Source organism: Crinia signifera, chromosome 2, assembly GCF_055691185.1.
Source record: "Crinia signifera chromosome 2, ASM5569118v1, whole genome shotgun sequence".
Classification (NCBI taxonomy): domain Eukaryota; kingdom Metazoa; phylum Chordata; class Amphibia; order Anura; family Myobatrachidae; genus Crinia; species Crinia signifera.
In genome coordinates, this window is record NC_139218.1 from 256,927,835 (window position 1) to 256,953,316 (window position 25,482).

At 41.2% G+C, this 25,482-nt stretch overlaps 1 protein-coding gene across 13 annotated transcripts in view; it reads left to right on the forward strand.

The window, feature by feature from the left end:
- The window catches only part of DMD (dystrophin), a 1,973,025-nt gene that overhangs the window by 968,893 nt on the left and 978,650 nt on the right, over positions 1–25,482 (forward strand). For all 13 annotated transcript variants that reach the window (XR_014470468.1, XM_083174338.1, XM_083174337.1 and 10 more), the window contains one exon: positions 16,363–16,516. Coding sequence is in view for 12 of the 13 variants with exons in the window: in XM_083174338.1 (XP_083030464.1) it covers positions 16,363–16,516 (154 nt within the window). In the remaining variant the exon portion in view is untranslated. The remainder of the gene's footprint in view (positions 1–16,362; positions 16,517–25,482) is intronic.

Genomic DNA, 25,482 nt, shown 5'->3' on the forward strand with positions numbered 1-25,482 from the left:
ATTGTACAACACCTATAGAGTATAGTGAGTATGAAGAGAATAGCTTCTATTCTACAGTGGTCTGTTTCTATTATGTCAACTAAAAGGTGTATGTATTAAAAGCACCAATAAATGAATAGGAATAGAATACATTCAAATCCAGAGGTTTCAATAATAATAACTGTGGCAGGTTGTCCTTCCTAAACCGAAGGACTGGAAAACTGCTGCCAATTGATGGTGGGTTCTAAATGGCACCAAATCTGCTGTTAGTAAATTAAGCCCTAAATATTTTTTTGCTTTTATTAGTCCTTTTTGTAATACTGCTTTTCATACAATGCAAAATAACAGCACAGAGTGATTAAGCAAAACAAGTGCAGTTTTCTAGTAGATATAATTAGTTAGCTCTGATCTGAAGATATCAGCTCATTTTCTCAGCATCATGATGGCAGGTCATTATTTGTGCACCGGTGCTTAAGGCATAGTCATGGTAACAGATCATATGCATTTCAATAGAAAGTCTTGAAAATATAGATCATAATAGACACCTATGGTTTATGTACAAGACACTAGGCACTACAATAGTTGCAGAAAATATAGCACAACTGTTATTCAAGGTAAATTGCTGATCATTGTACATTAAAAAATGTATCATATAATAAACTAGCAAAGCATTTTTTATTTGACAAGCTAAAGTTCCACTATTTATCTACCTGTCACTTGTGCCCATAATTTAGCTGTAACACAAATCTATATTTCTACTGTGTGTGGGCTCAGTATATCAGATCAAAATCCGATATAAATGGATTTTCTATAGGAAGGTAGAATCGGGCAACAACAATCACCTTGCAAATGGTTTTATTTCTCAATTCTGAATAACAAGACTTCATGCTTGAGGATCCGTTAAGCTTTGTCACACCAGATAACATTGTATAGGGGCAAAATTACAACCACAGCTAAAACTTCTTTAAGATACTAAAAATAGCTTAAGAGCTTCACTGTCCAGAGTCTCATTTTAGACACTTATGAGATCTGACTCTACAGGTAAATGTGTAGAACAGGCCGAGTTGCCAATAGTAACCAATCAAATTCTAGAAATCAATTTTACAAACTTGTCTCTACAGTTATGTATAACAAGGCCATGGTCCACCTCCAATTACTGGTCAAAAGCCAAATATTTACATTTTATACAGTATACCAAATGTTCCCAAACTCGGTCCTCAAGCCACCCAGATGGTCCATGTTTTAAGTATATCCATGCTTGTGACTAAATTAGTATCTTAATCAATTTGATGAAACCATCTGTGCTGAGCCATGGATATTTTAAAACCTCGACCAATAGGGTGCATTGAGGACCACGTTTGGGAACCACTGCAGAATATAATGCTCAATATTGTGTGTTTTTTTATCTGCAATACTTGCCAACACTTTTTTTTAAGATTTCATACATTATTGTCACACATTCTACTGTCTAGTTTGACCTAAGTACATTACAATTCCTGTTATTACTTAATATAATCATGGATGGTTTACATTTGTTGTAATCCTCTGTATAACTATGTTCTTATAAAGCATCCAGAATAGAAATAAATAGAAATAATATAATATAGGATGCAAAATAAGAGAAATGTAATGCCCCTTTCCCACTGCAGCCTTAAAACGGTATATTGCCGATTTTTGAGGGCAAAATACCGTTTAAGGCTGCAGTGGGAAAGCTCCAGAGTTGAAATACGTTTAAAGTTAAACGGTATTTCAACCCGTTTTCAAAGCAGAGTCCTACACGGTTAAATAACGTATAAGAGGCAGTGGGAATGCCTCTTAAACGTTATTTAGCCTCCAGGCAGTCCCAGTGCCTGATGAAACCTAGTAGTTTGCACTTTCTGCATGTGTAATGTGTGCACGTGCATACTAATGAGCCGCTAATTACATATGCGCATATGTAATGAGCGGCTCATTAGTATGCACGTGCACTCATTACATATGCGAAAAGTGAGAACTACTAGGTCTCATCAGGCACTGGGACTGCCTGTACCCCGCATGGACCCTGCAATGACCCCCGCTGCCTCCCCACTGCCCACAGGTAAGTACAAGGGGAGGGGAGGTGGGGGCACAGGGCAGGTACGGGGGGTTAGGCACTATTTACACTGGGGGGGGGGGATTAGGCACTCTTTACACTGGGGGAAGGGGGGGGTTAGGCACTCTACATTATACACGGTTCACTGCAATGGGAATGGTACTTAAATGGTATTTAAAACGGTAATCTGCTGCAGTGGGAATGCTAATACCGTTTTAAATACCATTTAAGATTACCAGTACTTTAAACTGGTCTGCAGTGGGAAAGCAGCATAAATGTACAGTTATGCTGCTTTCAGACCGCATAACTGGCTTTGACCCTGTATTTGAAAACGTTTCCAAAAACGGGTCTGCCAGGTAAAACCCCTTTCACACTGCATCTCTTAAACGGTATATTATCATTTAAGTGCCATTTTTTTGACACTGGCAGACCCGTTTTTGGAAACTTTCCAAATACAGGGTCAAAGCCAGAGCAGTCTTCAGCGCGATCCCCCCCCCCCCCCCCAGGGGTTAACATCACCACCCCCCAGGGTTAACATTGCCCCCCTAAGGTTAACATCACCTCCCCTCCCCCCCGCGCATGTTACCCCCCCCCCCCGCGGGTTAACATCCCCCCCTAGGGTTAACATCCCACCCCCCCACCCCCAATGTGTTTAAGAACCCCCCTCCCCCCCTCCGTGCAGCCGTTACCTCACATTGCAGATCCCGGCAGTACTGTGAAAACCGATGCACTTATGAAAAAAGTGTATTTCGGAAAATGGCTGCCGCATAGGAAAACCAGTTTAAAAAAACTGTCTTGCGTATGGGGGCAGCCATTTTCCAAAAGTCACTTTTCTTATAAAAATACCGGATTTTTAAGTGCGGTCTGAAAGGGGCATTAGGGAAGATTGGAAAACTGGGATATTTCTGGAAGCAATTTTGTAAAACATGAAATAATTATTGGACAATAGATACAGTTTTAGCACTTTTGTCGTTTATAAAAGAATCACTAGTAAAATTCTAGTAGATGACATACTGTATTGATGCAATGCACATAAGCTGGCAAGTCAGTATCAATCACGATATCAATATATCAGTAGTACTCTGTGTTCGGGTGGACCAGGCTGCCAGGTCTGTCCTTACAGAAGATACCATACAAGGCAAGACTTTGGCAAAGGATGGTAAAAATAATATGGGGCAATCTTACAGTATCAATTAATGCAACAATAAACAGTGAAAACAAACTAATATTACTTCTGTTTAACATTGGTAGTATTTGATAACAGAATATATTCATTAAATAAAATCAAAGGAAAATATCTTATAAACATAAACAAAATAAGTTGCATAAGTAATAAAGCATTACATACTTGGGGTTATTCTGGTCAGACCATTCGTTCGCACGGGGACCAATGTTTGGCGTATGCACATGCACAGCCGCTTTTCTGGTCACGTGCATATGCTGGGTGCACAGATTGTTCGCCGGGTACACTCACCCAAGACTGCGGGTGTTCCCATGTAAATCGCCCGGTGACGTGGGTGCCGGATGTCAGCATCCCAACCACTTCCTGCCGAATATCCACACAGATCTAAGGTTACCTGAGAGTAATCTAAGGTGTGCATGGGCCTTCCACATCATTTGATGGTCTTCTTCCCTCCAGCCTGGCATAGCTGAAGGCATTTGGGTATTCAAAACAGAGCAGCTGTTAGGAGCGCTTTAAAAAAAAAAGCAAGGGTTTTGTCTGTCACTCTAGGAGGAGGAGTCTAGTGTATATAAGGTATGTCTGGGCTGTTTATCTGTATGACCAATGCCAGAACAGTTGACTTATGGCTAGAGTACTGTAGGACTCCTTGAGTGACAAGACCATAAATACTTACTGTAAATTTGCTGCCAGTCTGCAGTTATTCTGACAAAATAAAACTGCGGTGAAGAGCTCAGAGTCAGTGTATGCATTAATTATGCAGCTGCTTTATCACACATATCACTACCCACTTTCAGCCCATTCAATGGAAAGTCAGATCTGCAGAGATCCATATGGCTCAGGGTAATATGGATATATGAATATATAATAGGCCATCCAGATCAGCTGGAATTATCTCCATTATGAAAATGCTCAGTAAACTGTTGTTTTGTCATGTAATACCCCTTTCAGACAGAAAAATCCCAAAAACCCAGGTATTTCCCAGATACAAAAACCCGGGTAGAACTAGGCAGCAAGGGGCTGACCCCCTTTCACACAGGAGCAAAAACCCGGGTATTTCCCGTGTCGACCCCTTTCACACAGAAGCCGGATTTTTCCTGCAAAACTCTGTGTGTCATAAGAAAAGGACAGTTTTAAAGGCACACAGAGATGAGATCATGAAAAGTGGGAGGTGTCTGCTCACTGCATTGCATTAAACATTAAACATTGCATTAAACGGATCTCCTCATCTTTCCAATGTGCCATGGCCATTTAGTGCTGCTCAGCCAATCAGGGAAGCTGTAAAGATCAGCCAATCACGCAGCGCCATGCTGCACAGCCAATCAGCATGATTTTTCAATAGTCGGGAGAAAAACATGGGTCGGACCCTTTCACACAGCCGCAAACACGTGTCTGACACGGGAAAAACCCAGGTAAATACCTGGGTCGAAGTCCCGGAACTTTAGACCCGTGTTGACCCTTTCAGACAGAAGAAAAACCCGGGTCGACACGGCAAGAGCAGGGAAATTCCCGGGTCTTTTTTTCTGTCTGAAAGGGGTATTAGTTATTTATATTTAATCCTTACATGGTTTGGTTACACCGTAAAAAGTACAGTCTATGAATTCATTAGGATAATTCACAGGGAACCTTTGTAAAACACATTATGGATAATCACCGACTTGCACAGTGTTCCTTCACTTAGAAACAATTACAGTGCTTGTTTTCTTAGAGGACAAGGATCCACCGAGACTGTACACTCTAATAGATGATTGTGTTTGTACTGTCTTAATGTCTTATATATAGAGATAATTACAGAAGATAATCAACAGTATGAAAGCAGTGTTTTATGTTATATCACTATGTACAACTGTAATGCGGCCTACACACAGGTAGATGAGCATTCTGAGCGATGTTGGATCGTCAACATAGACACCAAACAACATTTCTATATCAACATATTGCTTGTGTTGACCTTGTGTCCCTTTCGACCTAAGCCATGTCAACCTTTTTTAGGTGTCGAGTGATGACATTATTTGGGTCCACTCTATGACTCATACCTACATATTGGGGCTAGATGTATGAAGATACCTCTGTAGATTAAGGGTGTACAAATTGGGTCCTGCCCTTAAGAGCCTACACGGTACAAGGCAGCAGTAATGAGAGCCAGTACAGTAGGTGTCAATAGGACATGTGTAGACAAAGTGGATGGAAGAAGCAGTGGGAGTGGACTGTCTGGACATGAATGTCTAGACGCGGGTAATGTAAGAAAGCATAAAGATGTGTGTTTGGTACATGTTTCCTAGCACGGCGCCCATCTTATGCCATCGCATACCACTAATTAAGGTATGTGATGGTTTGCGATGGGACCCGATTTTCGGGTCCTAAGAGCCGCACTGTACAATTTTAATATTGTGTTGTATCGCATGCCATTACAATTGCATGCGATGCAATGCGATTTGTAATTGTACAGGCACCCTGATGGGTGATTACTACGTTAAATGCACCCCCATTGTTAACGCCACCCCCACTATCAACGCCAACCCGAAGTGTGAGCGCAGCGAGCCCGCGAGGGGCAGCAGTACGCGTCCTCCAACCTTTGCATACCCCCACTATCCACGTCGGCGTGGAGTTGAGTTTATATAGTGTGGCGAGCACAGCGAGCCATCGAGCCCCAAAGCGTGGCGAGCGGACGAGGAATACATGTGAAGCAATCAGCGGCCGCTCGCCACGCTTTGGGCTCAGTGGCTCGCTGCGCTCACCACACTATATAAAATCAACTCCATGCTGACGTGGATAGTGGGGGTATCACTGTACACGCCACGATTCGGGTTGGCGTTCATAGTGGAGGTGGCGTTAACAATGGGGGTGCATATAACAGATCAAAACGATCTCATAAGATTAAAATCGTGGGCGCCGTGCTAGGAAACAAGTACCGTGTGTTTTATCATTTCATGTTTTCACTTGAAATGATTAAAGGGAATGGTGTTCAATGCAGTTACTGTCGTTCTTTTGCTTCTTGGCCCTTCATTATAAAGTGCTATGTACCATGACTTGCTTTATAAATAGATTTCCACAGGTCATGCTATCTGATTGACAAGATATCCACTGTACGCTGTAAATCTGTGTCTAGCAGCTAAAGAATCCATTTGACCTTTTAAATAACAGCACATTATAAGTATCACACAAATCTATGATGTCACTGACAAATATTTCCCAGGAAATTTCTCTCAGATGGAACTTCCTGTTGTTCTTTTTCTAGATCAGTGGTTCCCAACCCTGGTCCTCAAGTACCCCCAAAAGTGAACGTTTTACAGGTCACCCGGCAGGTGCACTCATTATTCAGGCACATTTGAAAAGATCCACAGGTGGAGCTAATTATAGCACTTGTGATTCTGTATGGAGACCTGCAAAACATGCACTGTTGGGGTACTTGAAGACCAGGGTATGGAACCACTGGTCTAGATGCAGAAGTGTTTAACTTATGGGCCCCATACATCAGCAATCACAATTAATGGTTTTCCAGATCCAGTGATTTTTTTGCCCAGATAAATGATTTCTACAATCTATTTGACTTGCCCACACATTACAGATTTATTTCAGTGATCGGCAGATTTTTCCCATCTTAAGATTGCATCTTCATATCTGGAAAGTGCCCATACTGTATATCACCTCAATCGATTGTCATTTCAGATGTTCCTTCTTTTCATAATGTAAATAGAAGAAGACGAAACGGGAATGCCCACACACATAGGCGGATTGGCCTACCGGGAAACCGGGCCATTTCCCGGTGGATCGGCCCAAAACGCCGTAAAAAACGGGCCGGCCACGCTGACCCTGGACTGTTTGGGCACTTTGCCCACATCCAAGATGGCCACGGGAGGGCTGCTGCGCACGTGGAGCGCGGGAGGGAAGAGAAGGGAGCAGGATGACAGGTGAGGATGCAGGGCCGCTGCTGGGGCTGTCCCACCCGCACACAATGCCGCTAGCACCTAGCACTGGGGGGGACATGCGCTGCTCCTCTGACAGGTTTATCTTTTACCTCTGTGTTGGCAGCTGCTGGATGAGTGTGCTCGCAGCTGCTTGTACACTGTAAGAAAAGTGTCACTAATTGAATTGAGTGCAAGTGCCCTTACTACAGATGGAGTCAGTGTGGCAGCTTCACCCTTCCCTGCTGGGTGGCAGCGCTGTATTGTGTCTCATCAGTTTTACTGTAGTTTGAAACAGCTTCATTGTAGTTCAGCAGAAGTGTCTGACCTATTATGTTTGTCCAGTGCTTTGACGAGATAAGGATTTTCACTGGAATGCATTTAATTGCCCGCTGCCTCGCTCCCCCCCCCCCCCCCGGGCAGCCTCCACCAGCATCCCAATTCCCCTCCCAGCGCGCGCCCCCCCCCCCCCCCTGGGCTGCCGTCGCCAACACTCCCCCCATGCCCTCCACCCTCTTCCCCCCAGGCTGCCGTCGCCAGCACCCACCCACCCCTCGGGCTGCTGCACAAGTTCTCCCGGGCTGGATTGCAGTCCCAATTCACCCCTGCCCACACATATAAAAAACAACTGCAGATAATACCAGATTATTAAACATGTTTAAAAATCTGATTCAGCAATCGATTGGCGATCCCTATTAATTGTTGATTGGGATTGCCAAAAGGGGGAGCCCACACATTAAAGATTAATTGTGACAATCATCTCCAGATCTGAGGGTTGTCACAATTAATTGCTGATGTATGGGGCCCATTAGTTTAGAGAACAATACTTTCTTTATGGCTATAGGACCTGAATCAGACCTGATCACTTATCAGCAAAGTTGCTGGTGACTGTGGGTAGATAGCTGCAACCCAGACAGAAAGAAAACCTGCCCTGCAAATGAAAAATATTGCTATTCACTAACCAGTTGCTAATCAATGTGCAATTCACGAACCATGGAATGACTTTTCTAGTCTGATGAAATGTAAGTCTGACCATACCAGCCGCCTGCAGCAGACATAGGCTAATCAAGGCTGGCACTGACGTCACAGATCCTCTTTTTAAATGCTTGGCACACCAGCGTTTTATCTGACACTCCCCAAAAATAGTCAGATTCCACCCCTAACGCGGGCTTCCTGCAAGTCAAATAATGTGGGGATTGTGATATCGATCCATACGCTATATCTGTCACTTGTAGGGCTTGCACATGCGTAGTATGATACATACGTATGCAGTCTGCGAATGCGCCCATCAGCTATCAACTCTGAATCAGACCCATAATCCACAATACAGTTACTTGTTTTTCTTATGTTATTTTACCGTTTCATTGTTGAAGTGAAGTGGTGACTGGGCAAGTGCTGCTAAGCTTTGCTGCAGAATCCACAGCTAACAGTGCAAGTGTAGTGGAAACCTTAATATATGCACAATTCATTATGATAATAGGTTTATGCTTTGTTCACATAGCATCTAAACCATGCATATAATTACATTTGCAGAATCATGCATACATAAGCTAATTTTGTATCTACTAAAAGAATCAATGAGTCAGTTTTATTATTCCTGTTGATACTCTTTCAATTATTTCTAAACTACAAAGGTTAGTAAGCTAAAATGTTAATATTTGACCTATGACTCTATACAATAGCTTAAAGGCAACATGCGCTATGTGTGTATGAAAGTGTGTGTGTGTGTGTGTGTATGTGTCTGTGCTCACCCATCTTCAACTTAGGCATTGAAAATGACTCACAATATATAATTGCAGAAAGGAAACAAGAGTTCTATGGGCCTAATTCAGACCTCATTGCAAAGCACTTTTTTTATACAATGAACAACCATGCTGCATTGCAGGTGGGCTTAGTAACATGTGCAGGAAAGACAGGGAGGCATTGGCGAACAGATGGACTTACAGAGCACCATATGGGGGGGGGGGGGGGTGGATTGGAGGGAGCAATGACAGATAAGCAAACAGAGTACAATATTGGGGTACAGTATATCTGGAAGGATGGGAAGGTATGTAGGTATGTAGAAGGAAGATAACAGACGAACATACAGAGTACCATATAGGGTATAGAATGACAGATGGGAGGGTGCATAAACAGACAAACAGATGGATAGAGAACAGGGCCGACTCTACCACTAGGCAGCTTTAGGCAGCTGTCTAGGGCGCCGGGAAGATAGGCCACCAAGTCTGCCTATCAAAAAATCAAGGATGTCTGTGAGGATCCTTGCTGTACTTAATGCAGGTGGTTGCTGTGGAACCTCTACGACCTCACCTCCATACTTTCCCTTGAGGCATACTTCTCTATTTTGCTGCCTTCTCTTCCTGTTCTCTGTTGTGGGTGGCAAAGGGGAGGGTGCTGGGGGCCTCCAGAGAAAGAAGGGGTCTTTCCCACCTACCTGAGGGGCTGGGGAGGACCACTCAATTTTGGGAGGCTCCCATTCCAGTATGTTAGGCAATTATTCATTAAGGGATTGGAAAATGGTTATTGGTGGCAGTATGGGGTGGGGGGTGGGGGCGGCAGTAGGTTGAAGTTTTGCCTAGGGTGCGGAGAAGCCTTACACCAGCCCTGATAGAGAACCATATGGGGGTATAGATGGATAGCCAAATGGACAGACAGAGCACCATATCGTGCAGAGATGTATAGATGGATGGACAGGAGGATGTATAGGTGGACAGATGGGAGGGGTAATAGATGGACAGACATGGCCAGTCCCTCAAAATATGCCCAAAGCAATTCCACATCACCCTTAAATCTATTATTATTTTTCCTTAATTTTTTTCTCTCTAATTACTGCGCCCGCAACAGGTTCCGGGACTGGCAGTTTACTTACTGGGAGGCATGCGCCGCTTATTCTACAGAAGTTTGGCTGAACCTGCAGTGCATGGCTGACAGACGCTGCATTGTACAGCAGTACTCATTTATCACGTTTATTTGTTGCTTTTTGGTAGCCACAAATACTCTTTATTTGTGTAGCCCACAAATACTGTACCCTCTTTATTTTTATACTACCAATACTAATTCAACAAAACAAAGTATCATATGCAATCATCTCCATAAGACACGGCTCTGGATTCAGAATGGGAGTTAAAATATGGTCATTATTAAATCATATTTTCCAACTTTCCCAGATCCTGCAGAGGATTCTCGAAGTGGGCACCCCTCCCGGATACTGCCCACTTCTTAGTCAAGTCAGCAGAACAGGGAGCTTCACTGCAGTATAATGAATCAGGCAGGGCCTAACCTAACAATTCTGTACTAATCGTTTTTTTAGCTCCACTTTTATGCAAATTTTTTTCCAATTGCTGCATTTTCTCTGAATGGGGTGGAGCCTAATAACACATTTAGTTTGTCCCCTTCACCTCCCACTTGCTTCTCCAAGAGAGGAAAGTATGCATGATGTTATCAGGGGCAGTTTGGCCCTTGCAGGAAACCGTGCCATTTTCCGGTCGTCCGGCCCATAACAGATTAGAACTGAACCGGCTGCTCTCCCCCCTAGGATGGCTGGGCTGTGGACCACATGACCACGTTCACAGCGGTTAGCGGTCACAACTGCAGCGTTTAAACCAAATCCAAAATGGCTATGGGAGGGCTGCTGTGCATGCATGACTGCACACAGCTCCTCCCATAGTCCTTTGAGGAGCTTGTGAGTGACGGCTCATGGCTCCGTTCTCCTCCCTCTGATCCCCAGTGGTAGGGGCAATGGGAGCTCCGTTCCCTCTCTGCCCAGCTGCAGAAGCTCCACCCTCCCCTCTGCCCGGCAGCTGGAGCTGCGTCCCCCCTCTGCCCGGGATCTCCATACCCCCTCCACCTGGCATCTCGGACAGTGCCTCCCTCCGCTGGCTCCAGGGAGCTCCATCCCCTCTCTTCTTCTTCTGCCCCAGCTGTGTGAGATGCAGTATAAGCTGCAGCACTGCTGACTGCAACTGTGCATATTGCACTACGGGGGTCATTATGTGTGTGGCACTATAGGGGCATACATTTATGTGGCACTATGGAGGCGTATGAGTATGTGGCACTATGGGGGGCATTATGTATGTGGCACTATGGGGTCTCATTCTGAGGTGCTCTCCTCTGCTTGCTATCCCCCTGCTGAATCCCTGGCAGCCTGGCACCTGCCATTGAAATTAAACAAATAAACCAGGAGCCGGCATAATCGAGCAGGTGGGGAGTGGCACCTCAGGGAGCTCAGAGTCTTTGTACAGACAATGACCCTGCACCTCTCCAAAATGGCTGCCATCACAGAGAAGACAGATTGGAGGTCTTCCTTCACCAATAGCATCTGTCAGGGCACCCAACGCTACCCGGAAGTGCAGATTCCGGAAGCACTGGCATGGCCTACGCCCCCGGCAACAAGCATGTAATCCTTCTGGCAAGGAGCATGTAAACCCCCTCCCCCCCATTGCAAGGGGCATGTAAACCCTGACATCAAACATGTAACTCCAGGCAATGAGGGGGGAGTTATATATACAGTATATGAGGTGGGAGCATCCCCTCCCCCTTGGCTGACCATGCCCCCTCACGAGATCCCACCCCAATTAGGGCTGCTTTGAGGAATTTCCCAGGCTGGTTTAAAATCCCAATCTGCATCTGACAGTAATCATATATATATATATGTCATTGATCCAAGTGCACATGAAAATCCACATGCATATAACACCTAAGCAATGTTTGATGTATAGGGATGTGGAAGTTAACTCTATATTTTCATTGTATATTTGCTTTGGATCATCACAATATCAAAAATAGGGCAATTTGCACAAGAAGTATAATTAGGAGTATTTTGAGACTACCTATACGAATTTTAATATATGAGCACATGAATATAAATAACACCATTGTTACTAATTTATAACTGACTTGCATTTATCAGGAAGTTGATGGTATTTTTCTCTTATGATACTTTTTACATGTAATATGATAATAAATTGCATCTACTGGGGAATGATGAATAAGATTGAGTAGCCTGAGAGATGTCTGTGTGAGATACACAGAAAATACACCAGAGACCTGATTAGAGGTACTGTATCTGGACACAATAACTCATCACACAATTTTGGGATCTAAACTGGGAGTAATATATAGTACATGTGCTTTCCAGGAATAGCACTACTGTTTTTTTTTTCTTTTTTAACCAGGTGTTATTCAGGGTTGAATTAAGCCAGCTATAGAACCTGTGTAATTCATGATTGTCCCAAGAGCTAATATGCAATCTTAGTTCTATTGGTGTTTCCTTAATGGGTAGGGCCCTCATGACACACACTGCACCCACGTTTATACACTTTTAACTCTGGAGTTCTGAGTCAGTGCACTGCTGCCCACAAATCACAGAGAAAATGGCTGCCCCCAAATGGGCAGTAGTGTTCAGTCACTAGATCATGGCAGGCTCCATGTTTCCAGAGACTTGCACATGTGCGGTAGACTCTGGCATACATATATAGATGAATGGCTTGGAGAGGGCAAAGACAGAGAATTAGACAGAGCACAATATGGGGGTATATTTGGAAGGACAGGAAAGGGCAAAGATGGACAAATGAACAGAGAGAATACCATTTTGGGGTATAGACCGATGGATGGGAGGATGCATAGACAGACAAATAGATGGATAGAGAACCATATAGGGGTATTGACAGATGGATGAATGGACAGACAGAGGTCCATGTCCATATCTAAGTTCACCAAGACCAGTTAAAGGAAAAATGTTTTAGAGAGGTATTATGCAAGCAATAATGTACCAACCAACTATTTTTATTAGTAAGTACTTTATTTGTCCCAATTTTATTGTTTGCCAAGCTGGACTGGGGCAGAGAGCAGTGGTACCTGCCTGGTGCCTCCGGGCGGGTAGCGGGAGCATCAGCTGGGCAGGAGGGGAGGCCAGGAGCTAGAGTGTAACCTGGAGCAGTCAGCTGTGACATGACGCTGTGGCCTGTGCAGATTCCGATCAGAGGTTATGCAGCACGGGCTGAGCGCTGGGGTCGGGAAAGCTGGGCAGCTTTTGAGTGGGTGCTCAGAAGCTACCCGGCATTACACTGCGCATACGCAGAGTCTAATCCCAAAATCCTGGGATTGGATACTCTAGTCCTGGGATTTAAATCCTGGACATTTTGGGGAAAATCTCAGGATCCCACCAATTCTGGGATTAGCCACCCTAGGTCACACTTTGTTAACTTTGACCCCTTCTCTGTTTATATCCTGCTATCTAGCTACCACCCACTTGCTTGCACCTCTTGTAATCTGTCTGTCTCCCCTTTCTACTAGATTGTAAACTCCTCCGAGCAGGGCCCTCTTCCCTCCTGTTGTCAAAGCCCTCTTCTCTTCACATTTCACTCACAGCTCTCCTATACTCAAACACTCAGTGACCATCTTCGTCCGCATACTCGTCTCCATCATTGGCCTCAAGCCTCTAATATTTAAGCTGTAATGTGTATTGAACTTGTTATTTGTACTATATTTTTTTTATTTTTTCAATGTTATGCCAAGTTTTGTCTCCCTGTACTGTTACTTTGTACGGCGCTGCGAAACACTTGTGGCACCTTATAAATAAAATGATAATAATAACTTTCTGTGCATGTCTTTTGCACAGTAGAGTGTTCTTAAGCACAGAATTGGAAGCTGTTAAATGTGTAAAATGGTGGTTGTTTACAAATTTTAACATTGAAAATGTCTGTATTGTTTTTATATAAAGTTTATAAAATATTGGAGAAAAACACTAGTAATTCCAATCTCTACGTTCAAAAACTCATTTCTTATTAGTATACTGCCTCTATTATCATGTCTTTATTGGCCATATTTTACTATTTAAACACTTCCATATACATTAATATTCATCTAAAATATAGGAGCAGATGTACAGTACTGTACTAAATTCTGATATTTTTACAGCAAAATAAAAATATTCCCCAACTTTTTATGTTCTCTGGATGTGCAAATTAAAAGCAGCAATTTCTCCTTGTAAAACCCTCATTAACATTGATTTACAATAGACTACAACACAGCGGCCATTGGTGTTACCTGCATTAAAATTTGGCACAGCCTAATTTGCAGCACATTGCACCTGCCCAAATTAAATTTGCACGTTTGTTTCTTTATTTTATTTTTTTGCTTTGTTCCCAAATGTGAATCGTCCATAATTGCTTTATAACATTTCTCTGCAGCTGCAATGTGTCTGCGCATTTAAAAAAAATCTCCACTAAATGACAAAGCTCACTGCTTGATTAGTTATTAAATATTGTTTATAGAATGCTGTCATTGTAAACGTGGTTTTAATGATGCAATAATTTATAATGTGGTTAAGATAAGATTTTTCAGTACACAAAATAAATGTGTGAATGTCCTAAGAAGATTTATTTGGATTTGTACTTATAAAGCCACACATGTACAAAGAGCTGGATTAAGGTAGGCACTTGTCTTAGCCCCCCTCTCTCAGGTGGCCCCCCAGCCATTGATTACAGCTGCAGTGTAGAGGGGAACTGCACTGTGAACCAATGAAGTAAAAAAAGGAGATAGGAGGGACGTAGCTGCTATAGACAGTGCCAGTGCAATTATTTAATTATATCTCGCCAGCAAGTAAATAAATAAGAGGTGTATTTTATATTGTGTGCTTGCATGTTTTTGACCATATACAGTAGATATGTATCTGCACATACATGTAATTCATTCCTATGGTGCAGCATTTTGCAATGTATATGCATTGCGGCCATAATAATGCATGTGTGAGACTGTATGCATAGAGATACAGTATGTATGATTGTATGCGTACTGTATGTATGCATCCACCCTACCCCCCCCCCCCCCTCGACCATCCCAATTTTTGGCAGGACAGTGAACGCCAATGTCCTGCTAGTTAAAAAGTATGGCGGTAACTCTCTCATGTGCTGCCCATGTCAGATTGGGGGCAGCCTCACAGTTGGAAAATGGTGTACACTCACCCGGCATGACACATAATCATGCCTTTTCTTGTGTATACTGAAGGCGCGGTCATGAGGAACTGATCCCAAATGTTGCTCCTAAGGGTCTACTAAACTTAAGTGCCTTTGGTTCCAAAGCCTTTATCCAACTCTGGATATACCATTGTGTGGAGTAGCTAGTAAATGTGTAATAGCAACCACATGGCAATACGCAGTACCATCGTATCAACGCCACTGACTCTCAATATTCCTATAAATAGTGTGAAATAACAGTACTCCATACAATCGGAGAGAAGATCATGAATGTTGATAGACAGTTCTAGTGGAATAATGTATGGAATAACTTTTGGATTACCAACTGTTCACAATGGTGACAAACAGAAAACATTTAACAGTGATAGATAACTGATAATAATCAAGTTACAAGTTTAGAGTACTAGATGGATGCTAGCAAGCAGTACTAGTGTGGAATAGCAGATGGTTGCAAATCGACTAACAGAAAATATGAATCCAAGGAGAATTAGCTGAAATACTATGAATCTAGTTTATGTCTTTGGAAAACCCTTCCAAAGGTAAACAGCAAATCAGGTCCTGTATAAAGCCAGATGCTCAGTCACAGGCAGTCAGCTTGCATACTTTACTACAATGTATTTGAGCTGGGTTGCTGCTTCTAATAAACAATGTAGAAATGAATATGAAATTGGCTCGTACTTTGCAATTTCCCTACAAAAGGAAAAATAAATGGAAATGTTAATTAGCTTTGGGTGTAGTTGTCCTGAAATAGAGTACACTTTACGTAACCGAGTTTGGTGTATTTGGCATGTTCCCTGATGCAAATAACATCATATATATAATACTCTCTGGCCCTAGCAGATGCTGTTGGTGTTGACAAAGCCAGAAGCTTGCAAGGACAAACCCGACAGTTGCATTTATGCAATCATCTAAATACTGGGTGCACCCCCTCCCCCCCCACTGAATACATAGAACTTATTTATATTTTTACAATGAAGTGGTAAGAAATAAAATATTACTTATTGTAAGCTGAGAGACTGAGCTATGGACATCATTAAATTATATGATATGATTTGAACTTAAACTGTTTTAATTTCTTGGGGTACACTGCTGCTGGTTGACGATTATATAATTTATTTGCCTTTGACAATTGTCTATAACTCTACCCAAGTCCAGAGATTCTCTGATGAGCTTGGGTTGATCTCAGGAAACCTGAGAAATGTTTTTATTTTTTTTATTTTTCAAACTAATTATTACACTTCTCATCCTCAGGAAATTTGATAGATCTCTAGAAAAGTGGATGAAGCTACAAGATGACATGAGTAATCTCAATCAATGGCTAAGTGAAGCTGAGGCAATTCTATCAGAACATCAAGGGAATATAAGGGACCCAGAACTATCCAAACAACAGCAGAAGAGTTTAAAGGTAGGACCGACAGACAGCTGTCACTTCTAGATGTTACTAGATTACTGTACAATTGGATAATTTAGGAAAATGGAAACATGCTGATGTTATCACCAACATTTTATCCTTAATTGTATTATAATGCACTTGTTTTTCTTATAGTTTTGTTTCATTAGTTGTTTTGCACATTTGACCTTCATAATGATTTCTGAGGTTTTTCTTGTATCCGACTAACTAGATATGATAACAATCACACTACCTAATCAATGGTCTGAATTGTGTTGCCTGTGAACAAAAAATGCAGAAAGTTTTCTTGTGTATATTAAAGCAAAAGTTTTATTAAGAAACTTTCAGGGACATATTTTATACTTTCAAACAGAGAAGTGTATGACCCAACAATCTTAGGAGCCTAATATCCATTATCTGTGTCTCCCAGACTGAGATTACTGCATGTTTCCAGTTCCCTCCTATAATGCAGCCCACAGGAGCTCGCTCAGCTTACTCTTAGCACTCTGTCATCCCACATGTTCAGTACACTCAAAGTTGGTGCTATTGTAACGTACCTATTTCAACTAAGGACACATAAATGGGTAGGTGCTGAACATTCATAACAATACTGTGCTTTGAACTTAAGAAGATGCATGTAAATAATGACAGTTGGAGCCTGTACGCCTTGTTATCTGTGCACTCAGGCACGACTCTACCATTAAGCAGCTGCCTAGGATACCAGGATTTGTGGGGCACCACTGAGTCTACCTGTCAGACTTCTGTGTTGTAAAAAACAGGTGTCAGCTGTGGAGTTTATAAGATGCTGCCTTAATGCTTTCATTTGAGGAGCTGGGAAATGGATATTAGTGGTGGTAGAGGTGCAGTAAGTGGAAGTCTTGCATAGGGTACCAAGAAACTTTGCATGTGTATAGCCGTGTTTCTATCATTTATTGGTGCCATTGGGATGTACAGTATGACCAGTTTACTGTCAAAGTGAACTTACTTTCAGCATAACAAGTAAGCACAGGGCAACCCAATTCAATACTGAACTTTTGTGGCTGATTTATCAATTTATATTTACAGGTATCATTTAGAGATACTATTTGAAGAGTGGCTGCATCTCCATTACATTGGCCTTTTTATATCATATTATATAACAACTGTCACTACAGCATTGAATATATAAAATAGATTAATACACTTGTATTCTGTAATGAAAAAAATTCAACGGCTGCTAGCAGCCAGTTAGCTTTAGCCGTTTTAGTGCACATTAGACACTGAAAGCATGTGTTGTATGAGTCCTTATGCCTTTGCACTTCTGTAAGTGAATTGAGTTTCCATCATCTGTAGAGCGGCAGGAAAGATAAGGCCAGCAAGCTGTAGGCACCTTTCATCAGTGTGTCAATGATCAATTTAAATGTGAGTACATTATCCAGGAAATGGGAATAGCTGTATTAATATAACAGATAGCGCTCTTGTTTTTTTTTGTTTTTTTTTTGCCTTTGTAAAATACAGTACTTTAGATTCCAGGAAGCCATTTTTTCTGTTGGCTGTTTTTCAGTTGTTTTGAACACAACTTTTCATTTCTGCAAAGCTGGTATGAGAAATTGAGCCAGATAGCAAATCTCAATTAGGTTAAACATTAGAAAGAGCCCAACATTACAGACTTTTATTAGTCGAACAGATTGTTGTTATTTGATCTTCTAGTATGGCGGACCATATTTAAAATGAAAGGATTTCTCGGAAAATGCTTTCACAAGTTTGCACATGACCTTGTGATCCAAGCAAGAAAAAATTCATTTCCAGACAGCTCTATGAAGTTCACATAAGCATAATCCTCTTCTGTCGCATGTGATATTTTAATAAGCCAGCTTGTTTGTTTAACTATATTTTAAAAGTTTGGGTACAAACCTTCAGCAGGTTGTTAATAGATACCAGCATAATTTATGCAGTTTAAGAACCAGGGCAGTTTTGTTAATATATATGAAAATTATGAGAATGTCAATGGAAATATTAGCATTTTGATAATTGATATTAATTATCTCTCACATGTGCATTATGAAGGCTTAGCAGTCACAAATAGCTCTGTAAATTAGCATCAGAAATTCAGAATATCTTGAATAGCCAGGGGTGGCCAAACCAGTCTTTGAGATCTACCAACGGTCCACATTTTCCAAATCACCTAGCTGGTGCTGTAGCTGTAGTCATTACTGTTGCATTTTCTAATATGCTGCATTCATTCCTATTAGAGATCCACAGGTTGCCTGAAGAACATGAACTGTTGGTAGATCTTGAGGACAGGTTTGGCCACCCCCAGCCTATACAGATGGAGCCGCGGTTGTTCATCCCGCTAGTGTGCCAGAGTTCACGTGTTCCATTGCAGCAAATAGGGCACCCAAGTGTCTCACTTCTATCCCATGTTCAGCAGGTGGTGCGCCAAGACAGAAAGCTCTGGCACGCTTGCGGGATGAATAACCCTGGCCCCATCTATAATTATCATTTCTGTTAAATAAAACAAATATTGTTGCAAGATAAGTCACTGACATGTAAAGCAAACACTTCATTGGGGTGTGCTACTGTAGGTTTGCTGTCACACTAAGAGGCCTATGTACTAAGCATTAGAGAGAGATAAAGTGGACAGAGATAAAGTACCAGCCAAATTACTCATAACTGAAATTTTCGAAACTCAACCAGTAAAATGGCAGTTGGCAGCTGATTGGGTGTCCCCTTTATCTCTCTCCAATGTTTAGTAAATAGACCCCTAACTCACATCACCTCTACTACCCTTTACCAGAGGCAGATTTTCTACAAGTCAACCTAGGCACCTGCCTAGGGCCCAGCAGGTCCCAAGGAGCCCCAAAAAGATATCCTGGCCAACCAAAATGTTCACAGAGGAGCAATGTGAGACTACAGCATGACATCATGACATCACATGGACCGGTCCACACTCCTAAAGTCCCTTTGATGTTCTTTGATAGCATAAATATTATTTGGACACAGAATTGGTTTCATCCACTGTATGTGGGCAGTCAGTTTACTCTAATGTAACACAGGTACTAAGCCTATTTCCAAAAGACTTAGAGCCTGATTCAGATTTGTACACAGGGCTGATGTTCATGCAGCTAAACATTTATCGATAGACTATATCGTTCAATCAATGCTGCCTGCAATGAGCAGCACAAATATAGTGCTATGGCTTGTTTAGGGCCCCATGAGGTCTATATCCGCCTTTGTTCTTTACTTACTATATTCTAGGACATTAACTATTTTGGTAAGTTTGCATGTTTTTGTTGCTCTTTAACATCTTCAATATAGAAAATAAATATTGAAAAGAAAAGTACCTGGGTGTCTCATTCTACCAGTTAGAAGACAAATAGTTATGTTGTAAGACTGTCAGAATCTTTAGCGTTGTGTCAGCGGAGCACTTTAAATGCTGTCACTTTCCAGCTAGAAGAGCAATGGTGCACATTGTGCTCAATCACTTCCAGGCTGACAGACCGAAGTAAGGGGGGGGGGGGGGGGGGGTGCACCTCCCTGTCACATTAGAGGGATTAAACTCTGAAAGCTGCTGCATGCAGTGTTTTCAGAGCACAGTCACTCCTATGTAACAGGGGAAGAGCATCCTCCATACTCTTCCATGTATCAGCAAGGAAGCAGCTGAGCACTAAGATTGCAAACACTTTTCTAAGCAGTCTGTCAGACGTTTATAGACTATACGCATTTACACTGCTAGAACTGTTTGTCATTACCCTTGCTGAGCATTTTCATACATATAAATTCTTATTTTTAATGTTTGATGTGAAATAGCCTTATGTGGCTGCTAGATGATATAGCATAGAAAATTGCAGTCAAACCCTCATACAGAATGTTGTTGAGTGGTTAATTATGTCTGCACATAAAGCCAACTACATTAGATGGTTACCATAACATTCAGCAGCCATTCAGAATAATTCCAGCTATTAGAAAAGGAATTAGCTCAATTTGCATATTGGTAAATTAGTTCCACATGACATTAATAAGCTTGATATCCAAGGTTGACATCATTTAACTTCATAAAGGAGAGAAAACCAACTTGTTTGTGTTTGTAATTCTTAAAATTACTCTGTTGTACAAGTTATTATAAGAGCAACCTTTCTGGTCTATTCCATGGATGTATCATAGTTTCTGTACCTTTTCCCTACTCCATGTGTGTCCCCTTGTTCTGGAAATCTGGCTATACCAAAGTGCTTGACTTCATGTCATTTAGAAGTAGAACTTCCACTTTTTGTTGTTGTGGATATCACATCATCATTCTTAGAACTTTTCTCATCCAACCCTTCATTGGCTCCAAGTGTGTTTGGATCAAATGCAAGATTTCATGTTCTAGACTAGTGGTTCTCAACCTCGGTCCTCAAGTACCCCCAACAGTTCACATTTTCTAGGTCACCCAGCAGCTGCACAGGTGCACTCATTACTCACTGACACATTTTAAAAGAGCTAATTATTTCACTTATAATTCTGTGTGGAGACATGGAAAACATGCACTGTTGGGGGTTCTTGAGGACCGAGGTTAATAACCACTGTTTTAGTCCATTTCTTATTTGTCTGTATATTGGAATAGCCTTCTGTTGTATGAACCCTGTTACAAATCTTTATATACAGTAAGCTGTAAAAGACATATCTCCATTGTAGACAACAAGTAATAATAATACACTGAGAAAATAATAGCCAGTACTGATTCCTGAGCTAATATATTGGATAGTGTTTACACCAATCATACCACTGATATCTGCGATTTTCATATTCTATTGTATATGAATGAATTGCTGGATATATAAAATATGCATTTCTGAAATGTAAGTAAGCTTTAGCCACTAATTCACTCTGATATAGTTACCAAGTCACAACATCTACTAGGTAGGTATGGTCCCCTAGCAGATAAATCCATGATACTTTGGATCTAGAAATGTATTTTACTTCAGTTAATCAATACTTCTTTATTTTGAATTTAAGCACATGATCTTATTTATTATCCTGCTGTTGATGTAAGAAAAATATGTGTGCCATTATTATATTTTACCACACTGTCCTTAGGGTAGCAGACAGTGGTGTATCTATAAAGGGTACAGTTTGTGCAGTACATATGGGCCTCTGAGTCAAGCGATGTCTACCCCACTCGGAATGCACCTATTGCCTGTACTTCATATTCTGCCACTCAAAAGGCTCCATTTTTCTGGAGATAAATTCATGTTTTGTATAGAATAATCACTGGTAGTTTTCATTACTTTCGACATGATGTATCACTAGAGCCACAATAGCTGTATATATACATTACATTTTTAATACCTCTTTCACACCGCACAAATAATCCAGGTCTGACCTAGGTTATAGCATTGTCGACCTGGGTGACTGTGCAGTGTTAAAGGGCCTTTTAAAAATACCAGGTCCAGCATTCCAGCAATCCGACCCGGGTAAAAAGAAGGGCTTTACCCTGGTCAGACCCGAGTTGCTGGGCAGTGTGAACGGGTAACCTGGGTCAATCGACCTGGGTCCCGTTCACTTCTATGCAGGAGGCAGCAGCGTCACTTTAGTGCTGCCTCCTCCCCACCTGATGCACCACCCCTCAGCCCCGCCCCTGGGTCGCAGTGAGCATATGTGTTACCCAGGAGTGCGAGGATTCCAAGAATGCTGGTGCCAACAGCTAGCTTGAAACCCCTGGCAATGTGCATGAAGGTTAAAAATTAACAGCATCGCTCACATTTGTTAAATAAATTCAAATAAAACAATGTGTAAAAAAGATTTTATTTCCTATATAAAGGTAAACATTACAGGTCATTGTGATGAATAAAAAATGTTTGCTTGGCAACTTTCAGACCTATTTTGACAAATTCACTTGGCACTCAAAGGGTTAAGCACGAAAGTCAGATTCCTGATAAAGCTTCATGCGACCCACCAATACAGTACTTTCACTGTATTTAATGGTCTTATAAGTACAGAACATAGAATACCTCTACCTCAGAATGTATTGGTTTCCCTAAATACTGTACTGTAGGAGAATGTGTCCTGCAGATCATTTTCCATGTATTAGGTTGTTGTAATAATTCTAAATAATATCAACCTAAGCGTTCCCGCTCTTTTATAACCGTATCAAAGACACGCACATAAAGAAAATAAGAGTTTAAAAAACTGAGCAACAGATATTCCATATATTTTAGGAACAGTTCCACAATGATTTCATTTTTGTTTGTAATATATATTTATTCATTTTTCTGGTTTCTTTGTAAAGTGAAAGCAATAATATAGTTATATCTCTTGTGTAATTTCAGAATTCATTAAACTGTTTAGAACAGTCTGCATACGAAGCCAACTCTGTTACCTCTCGAAACACATTTTACATTGTCTGCCAGATAATTTGATTAGATGAAAGTCATTTTGTAATGAAAACAATGGCAGCGACGAATGTAAAGTGGGATGCTCTCTGACATTCTGGAAGTCACCAGCTTATTGTGTTAGAGAAGTGAACATGCTAGAACTCTAGGGGGCAATGACTATGGAATGTATTAATTAAGCTGAGAGTTTGCCGTGCAGTAGACTAAACAACCTGCTAGGAAAGTCATGTCTTGGCAGAACCTCTTGCAAAGAAAATTGGAGTTGAAAATGATAAGAACATTATAATTACGCTCACTGGATTAGGCGCAAACCATTTAAATGAATGATCTATATGTCAAATAGCCTTTCAAAAAATCACTTTCACTTTATTCCTTTCGGTAGCATCATGTGGTGCACACAAATGGAACATAATATTTGAACATCTCTAATTGCACACAGTTGGTTTATGTAGCGTTAGTAAAAATTACATAAAGCAAACCTTGAACTAATGAAACAGATGTATTTGTATTTTATGTTGAGTAATCAGTGCAGATGGCAGTGGTATAGTCAATTCAGAAGCTGTCTTTAATATTCATGCTGAAGTGTTTAAAATGTTCTTAGTGCACTTGAAGTAATAAAATCAGAGAGATTTATGGAATATGAGTCTCTCTCAGCAAAACCGCCAAACAGTGACTGTGACACTGCACTCAGCTAAGCCACAGTACACCACTAACTGCTGGGATTTCCACGTTACTCTTGAAGATCAGAAGTGGCCTTCATAGGCTTTTTATTTTCTTCTTCTTTGGAAGAAGTGGTTAATTACCCCACTTATGTTTTTTACGTCTGTTTCCCTGCAGAGCTTCGCTAAATGTCATAATACTCATACTGAATGTCTCCATTAAATATGTGAATGTATAAATAAATGCTTAATGTAAATGTTGAACAAGGATCCATTTCCTAAGAGATTCCAACTGTTACATAACTGGTATATACAGTAAGATTTCATGTCAAGGGCATATACGCTTTAAAGAAGATGGTATGCCCTAAAACATACTACTGGTAGCATCATGAATATTAAGCCCACTTGAGTATGCTCATTCTAAATTCCTATGCTGTTTACTAGCACCATACAGACCCCAGCATCTATAAAGGGTTAATAGACATGCCATTACAATATATTAGACATCATATAGAAGAGTGTTCTCTGTGTAATGAGTGAAAATCACACAATTTTCACACACACACACACACACACACACACACACACACACACACACACACACACACACACACACACACACACACACACACACACACACACACACACACACACACACACACTATATCATCACCTAGACTGAGTAATTCACATTTTTACCTACTATTGTTTAAATTAAGTGTCAGGACCAATCATTATAAATGTAATGCAGGAGGTAATGTCTTTTGCTTATCTTTCAGTACCGATCTGGTCAGCTGTCCCTATATACTAGTATGGAAACCTACATTTATTAAGCTCTGAAAACACAAGAATTTCAGAGCCTGAGTGTGAAGATCTTCGCCATCTTCAGATATTTGTTCCTGCACCCTGCTCATTCCCTATGGGAAGGAGTCCTGGTTGAGAATAGACCTCCAGCACTGGTCAACTTCTTCCACCAGAAGTCACGCATGAATTAACCCAAGTTCATGCACGCACACTAGCTCTGCCGATTCAGACTTGGGAGTGCTAAGCTTCAACACTACTACTGGTGAAATAGTTTGTGGGGGTAGCTGATTTTCAGTGGGTTAGATACTTATTATTGGGGGCTATGCATCTCACAATAATAAACATAACAAATAGTCCACATAAAGAGATTGGTAGGTAGATAATTGTTTTATGTTGGATAACATATAGTGCATTAATATACTGTATATTAAAAAAAAATGATTTCTTCATTATCCCCGCACTACTTACATATACATGGAGGGGGAAAAAATGGAACTGTCAGCATTTCAAATGTGTTATCTATATCTCAACAATTTAAGATCATTGTTAGTAATATAGTACAGGTAATTGATTATCTCATTTGTCATTTGGTTGAAACATGTCATTACTTTTTCTATTGTATTGAGATAAGATCACACATCTTAATGATGTTTATTCACTAAAGTGTCAAAGCTATTAATGGTTGCTAAACAGCAATGATTTTAGTGGCCATTATTAATCAATGAAAATTGCAGTTTAGAAAATCAATATATATTCATTTGTACAGGGTAAAATAAGAAATGTGTTGTTTTCAAGTGCTTATTTCACTGTTACTTTTGCTGTGTATTCTGTCATATGCTTCCTTATACCATATTTTGTTTACTAAATGGTTTGGATCAGCCAGATACTGTATGGAGTAAAAACAATGGCATAAGTAAGAGCAGAGGCACATTGTAAGTGAAAATGTAGTTGTGTGTGTACAGTCACATAGGCCCTTATTCTGGTTGGTGCGGATATTCCCGCATTCTTACGGAGCGGTCCGCACGCCACGGTGTTTTGCCGCATGCGGCCATCGTCCGTAGAAACGCCCACGGGTCCTCCGCATTCGGACGGACTCACTCTTTAAGAACAGGGCGTGTTTACGGACGACATACAAACCATGCGTGTGCGGGAGAAACACTCCGATTCT